A 12,073-nucleotide genomic window follows, 5' to 3' on the forward strand; every position below is an offset into this window, starting at 1 on the left:
GCACGATAAAATTTAGTGCGTTGCCATTCAGCTGGCGTAATGCTATTATTACTGATGTGCGGAAATGCAGCTAGAATTGGCAACCCTGAAACAAACCCATCTTGGCTCGTGACTCAATGTGGTGACTTCCATCACCCTTGCGTTAACCGTGCCGTAACAGATACACAGCTAGAAGGTGGAACGCATTTAAGAAAGCAAAAATATATTTTTTTCTCATCACTGAGTATTTATTATATATAACAAATACATGAAAAAGAAAAAACTATATTGTGTGATATAAATAGTTTATTTACATTACAGAAAAAACATCAAGACAATGTTTACTATTTCAAATATATCCATACATAATCAAATATAGCTGTAGTACATGTTTTTTTTCTTCTTCTCCTTCCTCATTGGTGTCGATTACCACAAATGCAAGGCAACATGTGTGATCTTTTGTCTATAATACTGGGTTTTTCATTTTCTCTCCGTTTCCTTTTTTTTGTAAGTCCAAGCTCTCTGCAGTCTACTTTTGCCATTGTGGAAACATGCGCTCTTTTTAAATTAATCGGGTTGATGCTCTGGTTGTGTTGTCTGAACTGTAGTGGCCTGTGTTTTGCTTCTGCCGGTGGATTCTGTTACTCCTAGGACATTTCCTGGAAGCAAGAGGGAGGGGGAAAAGCAGCGTGAGATTCGCTTTGCTAAACGACAACCAGGCAACGGATTGTGGGCCGGTGAAGGGTAGGTGACGTCTCCGGCTGACTGGGCCGCGGGTCATTCCTAGACTGTGCTGGTGACAGCGCGTTGGGGAGACAGTCAACCCTGAGTGTGCTCTTCTGAAATTTGATTTCCATTTTTAAGGCTGAAGGAGCCAAACTCTTTCTCCCCTGACCTTGCAGAGAGCAAGGATCACTTCCACCTCCTGGTTTAAATACCCACTATAATTTTTAAAAGAATCCTGACTTCCTATCTAGCCTAACGGGGTCTGAAATTGTTTAGACTGAGAAATACAAAGATTTCGGGATTGCAGTGGAGAGCTCGATGCAGAGCTAAGTTCACCTGGGTGTAGTCTGCACGGAGCTTTTATTCCAATCTCAGGTCGATTCAGTTCCTGCCATCTCCACTGAATGCGATTTCCATTTTGATTTTGTCTGATTTAAATTTTCCCTCTGAAACAAGCCTGATTGATCCAGAGTGACCCTACCTTTATCCTGCAATATCCTAGAGTGGTTTTAACACTCAATATTTGAAGAATCAGATTGAGAAAGCATGAGAAAGCAAGCAGATCTATGGCTGCTTCAAATTTGTTCCTGAATTCCATGGTAGAGAAGCCCTGATTGGCTGAGGCTGCCCAGGTAACAAGCTTCCCTTAAAGTGAGGTGACCAGATTTTAACATTGTTAAAGCAGGACACCACTGACCGGGGGGGGGGGGGTTCTTGATTAAAAATTTGGTCTATATGAAGCAACAAAAAGTTGCATAGAACACATAGAACGCAAAAAAGTATTGTAATATATATTTTTTAATTTCAACATAAGTACAATTTGCCAGGTACCCCCAGATGTCCCTCCAAAAGTGAGGCAATCTGGTCACCTTACCTTAAAGAGGAAGCCCCTAATTTCTCTCAGTAGAAGCCCTAACGAGATTTGCCTTTTGGTTTTTTTCTCTCCCTCCTCTGCTGTCTTCAATCCTCTCCCCCCCCCCTTCAAAAAAAGAAAGAAAGCGTCTCCTGCTCTGCTTGGCTCCTCTGTCCCCTTCTGAACTTCCTTAACCAGGTGCAGAACACTTTTCTGTTTCAATGGGGAGGGGGGGGGGGAGAGGAAGACCCGAGTTCAAATCAATCTGAATTCAACAGGATTGACAATGGAATAAACAAAGTAAGTGCAGATTCAGCCCTGGAGAAAACGACCAAAGGTGGACTCTATAGCATTATACCCCACTGAAGTTCTCTCCAAGCCCCACATTTCTCAGGTTCCTTCCTCCTAAACTCCAATCCAAACCTGGCGATCCCTGCCCATCAGCATGTCTCCGACCCTCAGCAATGACCCTGGGTGGATGTTTTAGAACATTTACACATTTTGTCAGCCTCATTTTGCCATTCTGAATAGAACGGTGGTGTTGACAACTCCTAATCAAACAGACAAACAAGGCTACAGTCAAATCTGTGATGGCATTTTCAGTGCTTGTATAGCATGTACAAAACCATCATTTGATTCCACAGCCAGAACTAGGACAACACCTTGAAGAGCCTCAGTAACTCCATCTTTGGTACAGGCCTTTAGTTGCCTGGAATTTTGTGAAGGGAGATGGCTTGGCTTATCTCAATGCTTGGGATAGCTTGATCAATGATTTCTTGACTGGTAGCAAGCACTTAGGGTATAAGAGATCTAGTTTTAGTTATGCATTGTGTCTCAGGATCCAGCTAAGGTTTGCTGTGTGCGGGTGAGCCCTGGGGAATGGCAGCTTAGCCTGCTGCTTCTGTAAGTTCGATCACTACTTATTCAAATCTCCTTTTAAAGAAACCTGGATCTTGCATATTTTTCCCTTGGGATTCCCGCGAAGTCAGAACTCCTGGACAGAGCCTCAACCACGCCTGTGTTTCGGGCTAACTTCAATTAGTGAAAATGATAAGGCAGGCGGAATGCTAAGAATGGGGACCTGAATACATTGCATATCTTTTTAAAAAGGAGGAGGAGAAGTTGGTTCTCATATGACACTTTTCTCTACCCAAAGGAGTCTCAGTCGCCTTCCCTTTCCTCTCCCCACAACAGACACCCTGTGAGGGAGGTGAGGTTGAGAGAGCCCTGATATTCCTGCTCAGTCAGAACAGCTTTATCAGTGCTGTGGTGAGCCCAAGGTCACCCAGATGGCTGCATGTGGCGGAGGAGCAGGGAATCACTAAGCTGGCTCTATAAAATACAGCCTTATATGACAAGTATTTGGGTATCTTCAGAACTGAAAATGAGGGCAGGGGGGAGGTGGATCCAGAAGAAGAAAAATAAGAATAAGAAAAGAGCTGTTTTTTTGTACCCGTTTTTTCCCCCTACCCAAAGGGGTCTCAAAGCAGCCTACAATTGTCTACCTTTCTTTTCCCCATAACATACACCCTGTGAGGCAAGTTGGGCTGAGAGAGCTCTGAGAGAACTGTGACTGGCCCAAGGTCACTCAGCTGCCTGCCTGGGGAGGAGGGGTGGGGAATCAAATCTGGTTCTCCAGACCTGAGGCTGCTCTTATCCCATGACAACATGCTGGCTCCCACCCAGTAAGAAGCCTGATCCTAAAGATATTCCCTTAGAAGTAAATCTCAGAGAGTCTTGCACTGCAATCCTTAACCGTATTATAGCTTTTGACTTCAATGGACTTAGAAGGGCATACATCTCTTTTGGACTACACTGGGGTAGTCAAGCTGCGGCCCTCCTGATGTTCATGGACTACAATCGCCATGAGCCCCTGCCAGCAAATGGGAATTTTAGTCCATGAACATCTGGAGGGCCGCAGTTTGACTACGCCTGTGTCAACTAAGTATGCATGTCTGCAGCCTCCAGGTATGGCCTGGAGATCTCCAGCTTTAAAGCTGATCTCTAGACCAGGGGTAGTCAACCTGTGGTCCTCCAAATATTCATGGACTACAATTCCCATGAGCCCCTGCCAGCAAATGCTGGCAGGGGCTCATGGGAATTGTAGTCCATGGACATCTGGAGGACCACAGGTTGACTACCCCTGCTCTAGACCACAGAGATCAGTTCTGCTGCAGAAAATGGCTGCTTCGGAGGGTGAGCTCCAATAGGGTGCCTCCCCTCGCCTCCCCCAAACACTGCTCTTCCTGGGCCTCACCCCTAAAATATCAGGGATTTCCCAACCCAAGTTCGTGACCTTCTAACTGTGCTCATGGACATAACCCCAAGTACTTAAACAGCATTCAGTGGGGCTGACAATATTTTAGCATTGTAGATTACAGGGTGGAGACAAGGTGCATTAAAAATAGATTACAAAAAATATAGACTAAATTAAAAAGCAATTGGTTCAAATTTCAATTTTTGCACCTTTAAAATAAAAAAACTGGTTGAATTATGAAATCTGAACAAAATACAAATGAGCGCAGGACTTGTGTTTATTAAAAAATTCAACACAGAGAGATCCTGGGGGAAAACTTGCTTGCGTCGGTGTGTGTAAAGTTGCAGCCGACTTCTGGCTACCCACAGGGTTTTTAAGGCAAGCGAGGAACTGAGGTGGTTTGGCCTTGCCTGTCTCTTTGTAGAGACCCTGGTCTTCTTTCGGGGTCTCCCATCCAAGTACTAATTGGGGCTGACGCTGCTTAGCTGATGAGATCAGGGTAAGAATAAAAGAATGCAAGAGAAGCCATGTTGGATCAGGCCACTGGCCCACCCAGTCCACCACTCTGTGTCACACAATGGTCAAGACCCAGGGGCCATCAGGAGGTCCACCACTGGGGCCAGAACTCCAGAAGCTGTGCCCCCCCCAAGCGCCAGGACTATGGATCGTCCCTGCCCCAGACAGAGGGTTCCATCCATACCACTGATGGATGTCTTCTCCTTCTTTTAATCCCATCCCCTCTTGAAGCTGCCTATGCTTGTAGTCGCCACCACTTCCTGCAGCAGTAAGAGATTTCCCATGCAGAATTTTGTAAACCTCTGCTGTGACACCCCTCAATCACTGTTTCTCCAAGCTAAAGAGCCCTAACCTCTTTAACCGAAAGTGACCAGATTGTTGGGGAGTTAAAGCTGGACACCGAGGACGGCAGCGGGAGGGGGCGGGGCGGTGGCGGGCGGTGGCGGCAGCTCCTGCTCGTGGCTTGCCTTACCTGGGGTGCTGTTGTTGTTGCTCCCGCAGGTCCTGCTCACCGCCGCTGCCACTGCCCAAAGCCAGGTGTCCGGGTGAGAGCGACGCGGGCCCAGATGGCCGCATGGCTCTCGGGGCAAAAGGCGCGAGGGGAAACGAGGAGATGAGGGATCTGCCCGAAGCCTCTGACGCCTGTCTTTTATTCTTCAAAAAAGGATCGGACAACTCACTGGCGCCATGTTATTAGCTGAACGCTCATTAGCTGCGATCAGAGGCAGCGTACTTTACGACGCCAAACTCTAGAAATGAGCTGCAAGGGAGAGGGCATCGAACTGACCGCTACTGGAGACAGAAAAGCAAGTGAGATGGACCAGTGGAAGGGCAGGGAGAACGCCCAGCGCCATCTTGGGTTCGGCGCGGCTGGGCCCGGGCCCAGAGGATGCCGCGGGATATTCTGGACATGGCCTGAGACGCGGGACATTTGGGGGATACCCGGGGCGGTCCCGCCGTTTGCAGGACATATGGTCACTATACTTTAACCTTCCTTAGCCTGGGGCGAATGATCTCATTCCCTTAAAACTGAATCCCAATAATCTCTCAGACGGCAGCCAAGGATGCTTACTGGAGTGGGAGATCACTCTGAAAGTAAGAGTTATATAAGGGAAGGGTGAGAGCACTCCTGGGTGCTCTTCTGGGTCCTTGATCCTGTTCTGTTGGGAGGGACGGGGGCTGAGAAAAGCTCACGCCGGTTCCGAAACAGCCTCAGCCCTCTCCGGTTGCTCCCCTATGACTCTGAAACAGTCCATGTCTATTCATCTCAATTAACCTTCATAAAATATGTTTGGTAATGGCGCATTTGCAAATTGGCTGCAGGAAAGCCCAGATCACCTGCGAGGGTCCCAGGAAATCTGCATCTCTCTGTTCTAATGTCTTCCATTGAAGTTGGCTCTGGGGGTGGGTGGGGTGGGGGGGGGGTTCGGTCCAATTTTACTCAAAGGGTATCTTTACCATAGAGAGAGATATAACCTGCCGGTGTCTCCTAATTATATTCTGCAACAGTTGGAGATTTGGAAATAAATTTGTATGCAGCAGACAAAGAATAAGGTGCGATTGAGGGCAAAGGAAGAAGGGGACGACAGAGAACGAGGTGGCTGGATGGAGTCACTGAAGCAGTCGGTGCAAACTTAAATGGACTCCAGGGAATGGCAGAGGGCAGGAAGGCCTGGAGGATCATTGTCCATGGGGTCGTGATGGGTCAGACACGACTTTGCAACTAACAACAAGAACAATATTTTTTCAAATAATCTCCTCCTGTCTCTTGTTTGGCTCCATTGGTGACTTCCTGCTCTATTGACCACACTTCTTATGTAGCCTGGAGATAAAGCAAAATTCTGGGGAATCCCCAGGTCCCAACCTTGAGGCTGGCATCCCTACTGAGAAGCCCCCAAGTCTGTAGTTTCTCTTCCCCCATCTAGGGGTTGCCTGTGAATTGCACTCCCCGCACAAGGACCGGACACTTTCCTATTAGATTCAGTGATTCATCAGTCGCAAGTCGTAACTCTCAGAACAAGCTATAAAAGTATTTTTATAAGCCAGGGGAGGAGGTGACACATCTGAAAGGGAAGACAGCGCCTTTCCAGAGGGGTCTGTCACAGGGCTGTTAACGAGGCCGTGCCCATGTAGAACCCACCCCCTTGCCCCCCAGGCACATAAACCGTGAACTCGTTTTGTGGCCTGGAGCTGGCGAAACCCGGAAGATTGCTGGAACAACATGATGTAGTGCTGTTTTTCCTGCAGAGCCGTTACTTTCCTCTCTCCATCCTTTTATGGACCCGGTGTTTGGGGCTGGCTTGAATTATCTCCCTGCTCCCTGAAACCCCTTGTAATATAACACAGTGCCTTTTCGCTGGGGAGGATGGACTCTGGATGGGAGAGAGCTGATGAACTCCACTCGGTTGGTGAGTGTCTCCAAGCTTCAGCAGCCATTTTTCTATCATGCCTTTAGGCTCGGGAACGGGTTTATGAATTATGGGGGCCTTTCCACCCCCACCCCCCCAGACGGGATGTCAGGCTCGTCCTCTAAGGAGAGCACAACACAGAGGAGGCGAAGATATATCAAAGCTTTTTACTTCCCACGGGAAAGCAATACCTGTTGTGCTTTATTCTCTCTCTCTCTCTCTTTTGAAAAGGATTTATTTCAAAACAGGCCAACTTGGTGGACCGGCTGCAGGAAGTCTGGAATGAGTTTCACCTCGCAAGGCCACAGCAAGATCCTGGAGGATGTGGTGGTAGGAAGGGCTGGCGAGTCTTAGCTGACTTAGAGTGACCTTGCCAGGCTTCCAAGGTAAGAGCAAACATTTCTTGCCTCTGCGTAGCCACCCTGGGCTCCCATCCGAGGACCAGCCTGGCCTGGCCTGGCCTTGCTTAGCTTCTGAGATCTGGAGAGGTCAGGTGAGCCTGGCCCATCCAGGTCAGGGCAGGGGTGGTTGGCCATTGTCTGCCTCTGCGTAGCCAGCCTGGACTTCGTTGGTGGTCTCCCATCCAAGATGACACTGGACTCCACTGGGCCATCCATGGCAGGGCTGATTTGCTTGTTGAATTCTACATTGAGCCCAACCAGTGGCCTGTCTTGTCCAGTCATTGGGCTGGAAGCACATCCCCAGCAGAAGGAAGCCAAGAACTGACACAGCACCAGTTCCTTGACATCTTCCAACAAGATATCCCAGAGACTGTGGCCTTTCTTGCGGAGATCAGAATGCACATGGCTCCACACTGGACATCTCTTCCTGAATCAAGAGAGGCTAACAAACTTCCCGGCACCATTAAAAAAGCACGCAGGGCTTTGCACTGGAAGAACCCCTGGAATTTGTGCAGCTTGTGCAGCAGGGCAGCAAGGTGGGGCAAGAAGGGCCAAACTAGATGTGATTTGGGCAGTGGGTACCCCAGATCAACTCTGTGTCTCTAGCAAAGGCATGGTGCTGGGCTATCTGGTTATTCTAGCAGAGTTTTGCCCAGTCATAGAAGCCTGATGCTGAGTGCAGTAAATAAAGCTCCCAAGAAAAATAGGTGAACTAGATTTATTCAAGTAGATCCTGTTCACATTCAGGTTGCCGTCAAAGGAGAGAGAGAGACACAGAGAGAGAGAGAGAGAGAGAAGCCTAATCTAATCTGTCAAGAATGGCCAACTTGTCTGGCATCAAGTGTGTGGGAGTACAAGGGCATTGTCTCCATGGAAGAGAGAGAGAGAGAGATTGTCTCAACAGAAAAGACCTGCAGAGACACATGTCTCCATGGAAGGCCATGTGAAGAGAGAGAGAGAGAGAGAGAGAGATTGTCTCAATAGAAAAGACCTGCAGAGACAGGTGTCTCCGTGGAAGGCCATGCAAAGAAAGAGAGAGAGAGAGAGAGAGAGAGAGAGAGAGAGAGAGAGATTGTCTTAACAGCAAAGACCTGCAGAGACACATGTCTCCATGGAAGGCCATGTGAAGAGAGAGAGAGAGATTGTCTCAATAGAAAAGACCTGCAGAGACAGGTGTCTCCGTGGAAGGCCCTGTGTCAAGAGGGAGACAACAAAATGCTCAAGGGAGGAAGGGTCAGAGGGCAGCTCCGAGGTAAAGACAAAGAGAGGAGGTAACACCTACGCCCCATTAGAGTGTCTAGGCATTCTCAGCCGCTCGCTCCAACTCAGAAAACATCAATTCAAAATGAGGGGTTATTTCCTTGCGGACAGGATTGCTGCTTTGCACGGTGCATTCTGCACAAGCACAGCCCTGCTGCCATTTGGGAATGGAGAAAACGGGACAGGAGAGAGGCAGGAGCTGCCTCTTCGCTTAGGTGGCCAACCTTGGGCAGGGAAATTCCTACAGATTTAGGGCTGGGGACTGAGAAAGGCAGGGTTTGGGGAGGGATTTCAACCGGTACAGGGTCATAGAGCCCACCTTCCAGGCAGCCATTTTCTCCAGGGGTCCTGATCTTTGTCACCTGGAGATCTGCAACCTTTTACCATTTTCTTTTTACAGTGCATTGCAAGCCTTTGCCATGGCTGCATTCCCTTGTTGCCATGCATTCGCCGCTTTGATCTCATGTATCCTTCGTTGCATGTCTTTTTTCCTTTTGTCACTGATTAGGCTAGGTGTAAAAATAGCCGGTTTAGGGCCCAGGGATCCTGGCCATCCAGCCATCTGATTATTTTGGGAGGCCCAGCCTATGTTGCTGGTGACTTGGTGACATCTGTTCTGGAAGGTATATCGGAAGTGACGCCACCTGGTGCCACTGTGGTGTTGCTTTGGTTTTTGGACAAGAATTCTATGGCAGAAACCACTTCTACCATAGAATTCTGGCCCCCAAACCAGTGATGGCGCAGTGTGATGACATTACTTCCGGTACATCCCAGAAATGTCATTGCCAAGTTACTGGTGATGTCGCCTGGGGCTCTCTCCTGCTCCTGGTATGTCTCCCTACTAGCCAGCTGATTGGGCAGGGCCTGGGGGTTCCCCACCCCCAGTGATGGATTGGCAGCTCTACATTTCACCCTCCAAAGAAGTCGTCTGTGGTCTAGCGTTAGAACATACACAAGAGCCCCCTTTCTTCTTCCTGAGAGGATCAATCCCATTACTAACCTCGTAATGCAGAGTACTACGACGCAGATAATTGCGATCTGGATAGTTCCAATCACGGCTGCTATTAAGACATATTGAAACCGTACTGGGCCGGGAACCACGTATAAAACGCTGTAGTCCTTCTTTTCACAGTGTTGTCCAGTGTAGCCTGCATCACACCTACAATGGGGGAAAAAGAAACCCATGTCTATTCTCAGGCTTAAAATGTTCATTTCACCACTTCAGGGGAAGAACTAACAGGGTCGATCAGAGGGACATTCTGTTGCAAAGCACTTGTTGGTTTTTCATTTGCACGCTGATGGCGGAAAAAACCCCGCTGTTGGCCCCAATCCTCCGCAGGAATTCAGAAAAAGGAGGAAATAATTGGCCAGAAAACAGCCCCCATAGTGACACTCTAGGCATTTTCCCATATCTTTATGGACTGTACCACAGAGACTGGGGTGACGTGCCTAGAGCAGCCTGTCTCAACTTTTTAACATTGAGAAACCCAAGAAACATTCTTTAGGCTTCGAGAAACCCCAGAAGTGATCCAATAGTGCAGAATATGGTTGGGAAGCTTAGCTGTATACAGGCCTACCTGGGCCCCGCCCCTTCCTGCCCCCTCCAGGCCCATTAGTGGCCATTTTTTTGGGGGAGGGGCAAGTTGACATGACCATATATGGTCATATCGCCTAATAAATGTTTACTCCTACCCATTCAGGAACCCCTTCCAGGGCTGTGAAGAAACCCCAGGGTCCCACAAAACTTTGGTTGACAAAGCCTGGCCTAGAGTGTCACCCAGAAGTGATGAGACCAATTCCCCAATTTCGATCCTTCTCTGGCACTGCCACTGACATCTCCGAGCAATTCCCACGGCAGTGCTGACAACCTGAACTATACAAGAGTTCTGTGCAAATCTTGTGCGACATCCAAGCTGACCTGACCGCATTTCAACAACCTACAGATATTAGGGGTGCATATTTTTGTAGTTTAACAGCTAAGACGAAACTTGTCATTTGCCATTTCTCTCCCCAGTACTTTTACTTCCTAAATAGCCGCAATGTTCATTTTTTAAAAATGTAATTTATATCCCACCTTCTCCAGAAGGACCAAGGTGGCTTATCATTAAAGCATCATATAACGATAAGCCCCAAATCTTCTCTTCCCCCATAAAGGCTAACAACATGCAATAAAACTCAATCGATGCTCCACTAAAAGCTTAGGTAAATTAAGCAGCTTGGCAGTTTCCAAGGGGTGTTCCTCAAATCTCTTCTGGGGCCCATTCTGTAAAATGGGAGCAGTCACAAAAACTGAAAACCAAAACCCACACAACGTGGCTTCCTCCTTGATCCTGGGCAGGACACCCATAATAATGAGTCACCCAGAAGGCAGCGATCTGAAGTCCATAGCTGGCCATGGGGCAACACAGGGAGAGGCCGTCCTTCAGATATGCAGCTCCTAGGCCAGGTATAGCTTTAAAAGGTTGTAAAAACATAAGAGAAGCCATGTTGGATCAGGCCAAGGTCATGAAAAACCCCTCGTCCTCCAGTCCAACACTTTGTTTCACGCAGTAGCCAAAACCCAGGTGCCATCACGAGGTTCCTCTACGAGGCCAGAATTTCAGAAGCCCTCCTGCTGTTGACCCCCAGGTGCCAAGAACACAGAGCATCACTGTCCCAGGCGTAATAATGTAAGAGAAGCCATGCTGTACCAGGCCAGTAACCTATCCAGTCCAACACTATTGTGTTATATAATGGGCAAGATTCAGGACCATCAGGAGGTCCACCACTTGTCAGAACATCAGAACATCACTGCCTCAGACATAAGAGCATAAGAGAAGCCATGTTGGATCAGACAAATGGCTTATCCAGTCCAACACTATGTGCCACACAGTGGCCAAAATCCAGGTGTCTTCAGGAGGTCCACCATTTGGACCAGAACTCCAGAAGGCCTCCCACTGTTGCCCCTCAAGCACCAAGAGTACGGAGCCTCAGTGCCCAAGACAGAGTGTTCCCTCTATCCCTTGTGGCTAATAGCTATCAGGAGACTTCTGCTCCAGATGTTTCTCCAATCCTCTCTCGAAGTGGTTGGTGACACTCTCGAAGTAGTTGGTTGGCTTGTTGGTGACACCCCTTCTTGGGGCCACTTCAAAGCAGCCATTTTCTCTGGGGAAACTGATCTGGAGATTGGTTATAATCCTAGGTGCTTTCCAGTTCCCACCTGGAGCTTGGTAACCCTAACCTTCACACTGTGCCCTAGGCTTCTCTGCCCCCTCCCTTACCGTTGGGTTGTTTTTAACATCCAGCTGGATGAAGAATTCTAACTTGAAAGCTGAGTGGGTCATGCTTGAATTCTTGCACTGCCCTGGAAACTTAGTGGGTGACCCTGGGTTAGTCACTGTCTCAGCCTAGCCTACTTCGAAGGGTTGTTGTTGTAAGAAATGACATGGAGGAGAACAGAATGATCTTGTGAGAAAAGCAGGTATGCCATCTCTGGTAGCAGAGATTTAGTTCACACATATATTACTCCTTTAGCCCATAAGAAGCAGGTCATTAATGGATCCCACATGGGGGTGGGCGGGCACTGTTGCAAGGAGATTTTTCTGGGCATGTCCAGATGACATCACACCACTCTAGAGTTCAGAAGGAAGAACTTTATGGTTTTACAATAGAGTTTCTGCTGAATCCTAGGGTG

The 12,073-nt window shown here is 48.3% G+C and overlaps 1 protein-coding gene across 1 annotated transcript in view; it reads right to left on the reverse strand.

The window, feature by feature from the left end:
* Nucleotides 1-201: 201 nt before the first annotated feature.
* Nucleotides 202-12,073, reverse strand: part of TMEFF2 (transmembrane protein with EGF like and two follistatin like domains 2) — a 299,702-nt gene continuing 287,830 nt past the window's right edge. The window contains exons 9-10 of the mRNA XM_077319507.1: nt 9,401-9,559; nt 202-638 (exon numbers count right to left, since the gene is read on the reverse strand). Of these exons, the coding sequence (XP_077175622.1) occupies nt 542-638; nt 9,401-9,559 (256 nt within the window). The 3' untranslated portion in view covers nt 202-541. The remainder of the gene's footprint in view (nt 639-9,400; nt 9,560-12,073) is intronic.

The sequence above is a fragment of the Paroedura picta genome, chromosome 2, assembly GCF_049243985.1.
Source record: "Paroedura picta isolate Pp20150507F chromosome 2, Ppicta_v3.0, whole genome shotgun sequence".
Classification (NCBI taxonomy): domain Eukaryota; kingdom Metazoa; phylum Chordata; class Lepidosauria; order Squamata; family Gekkonidae; genus Paroedura; species Paroedura picta.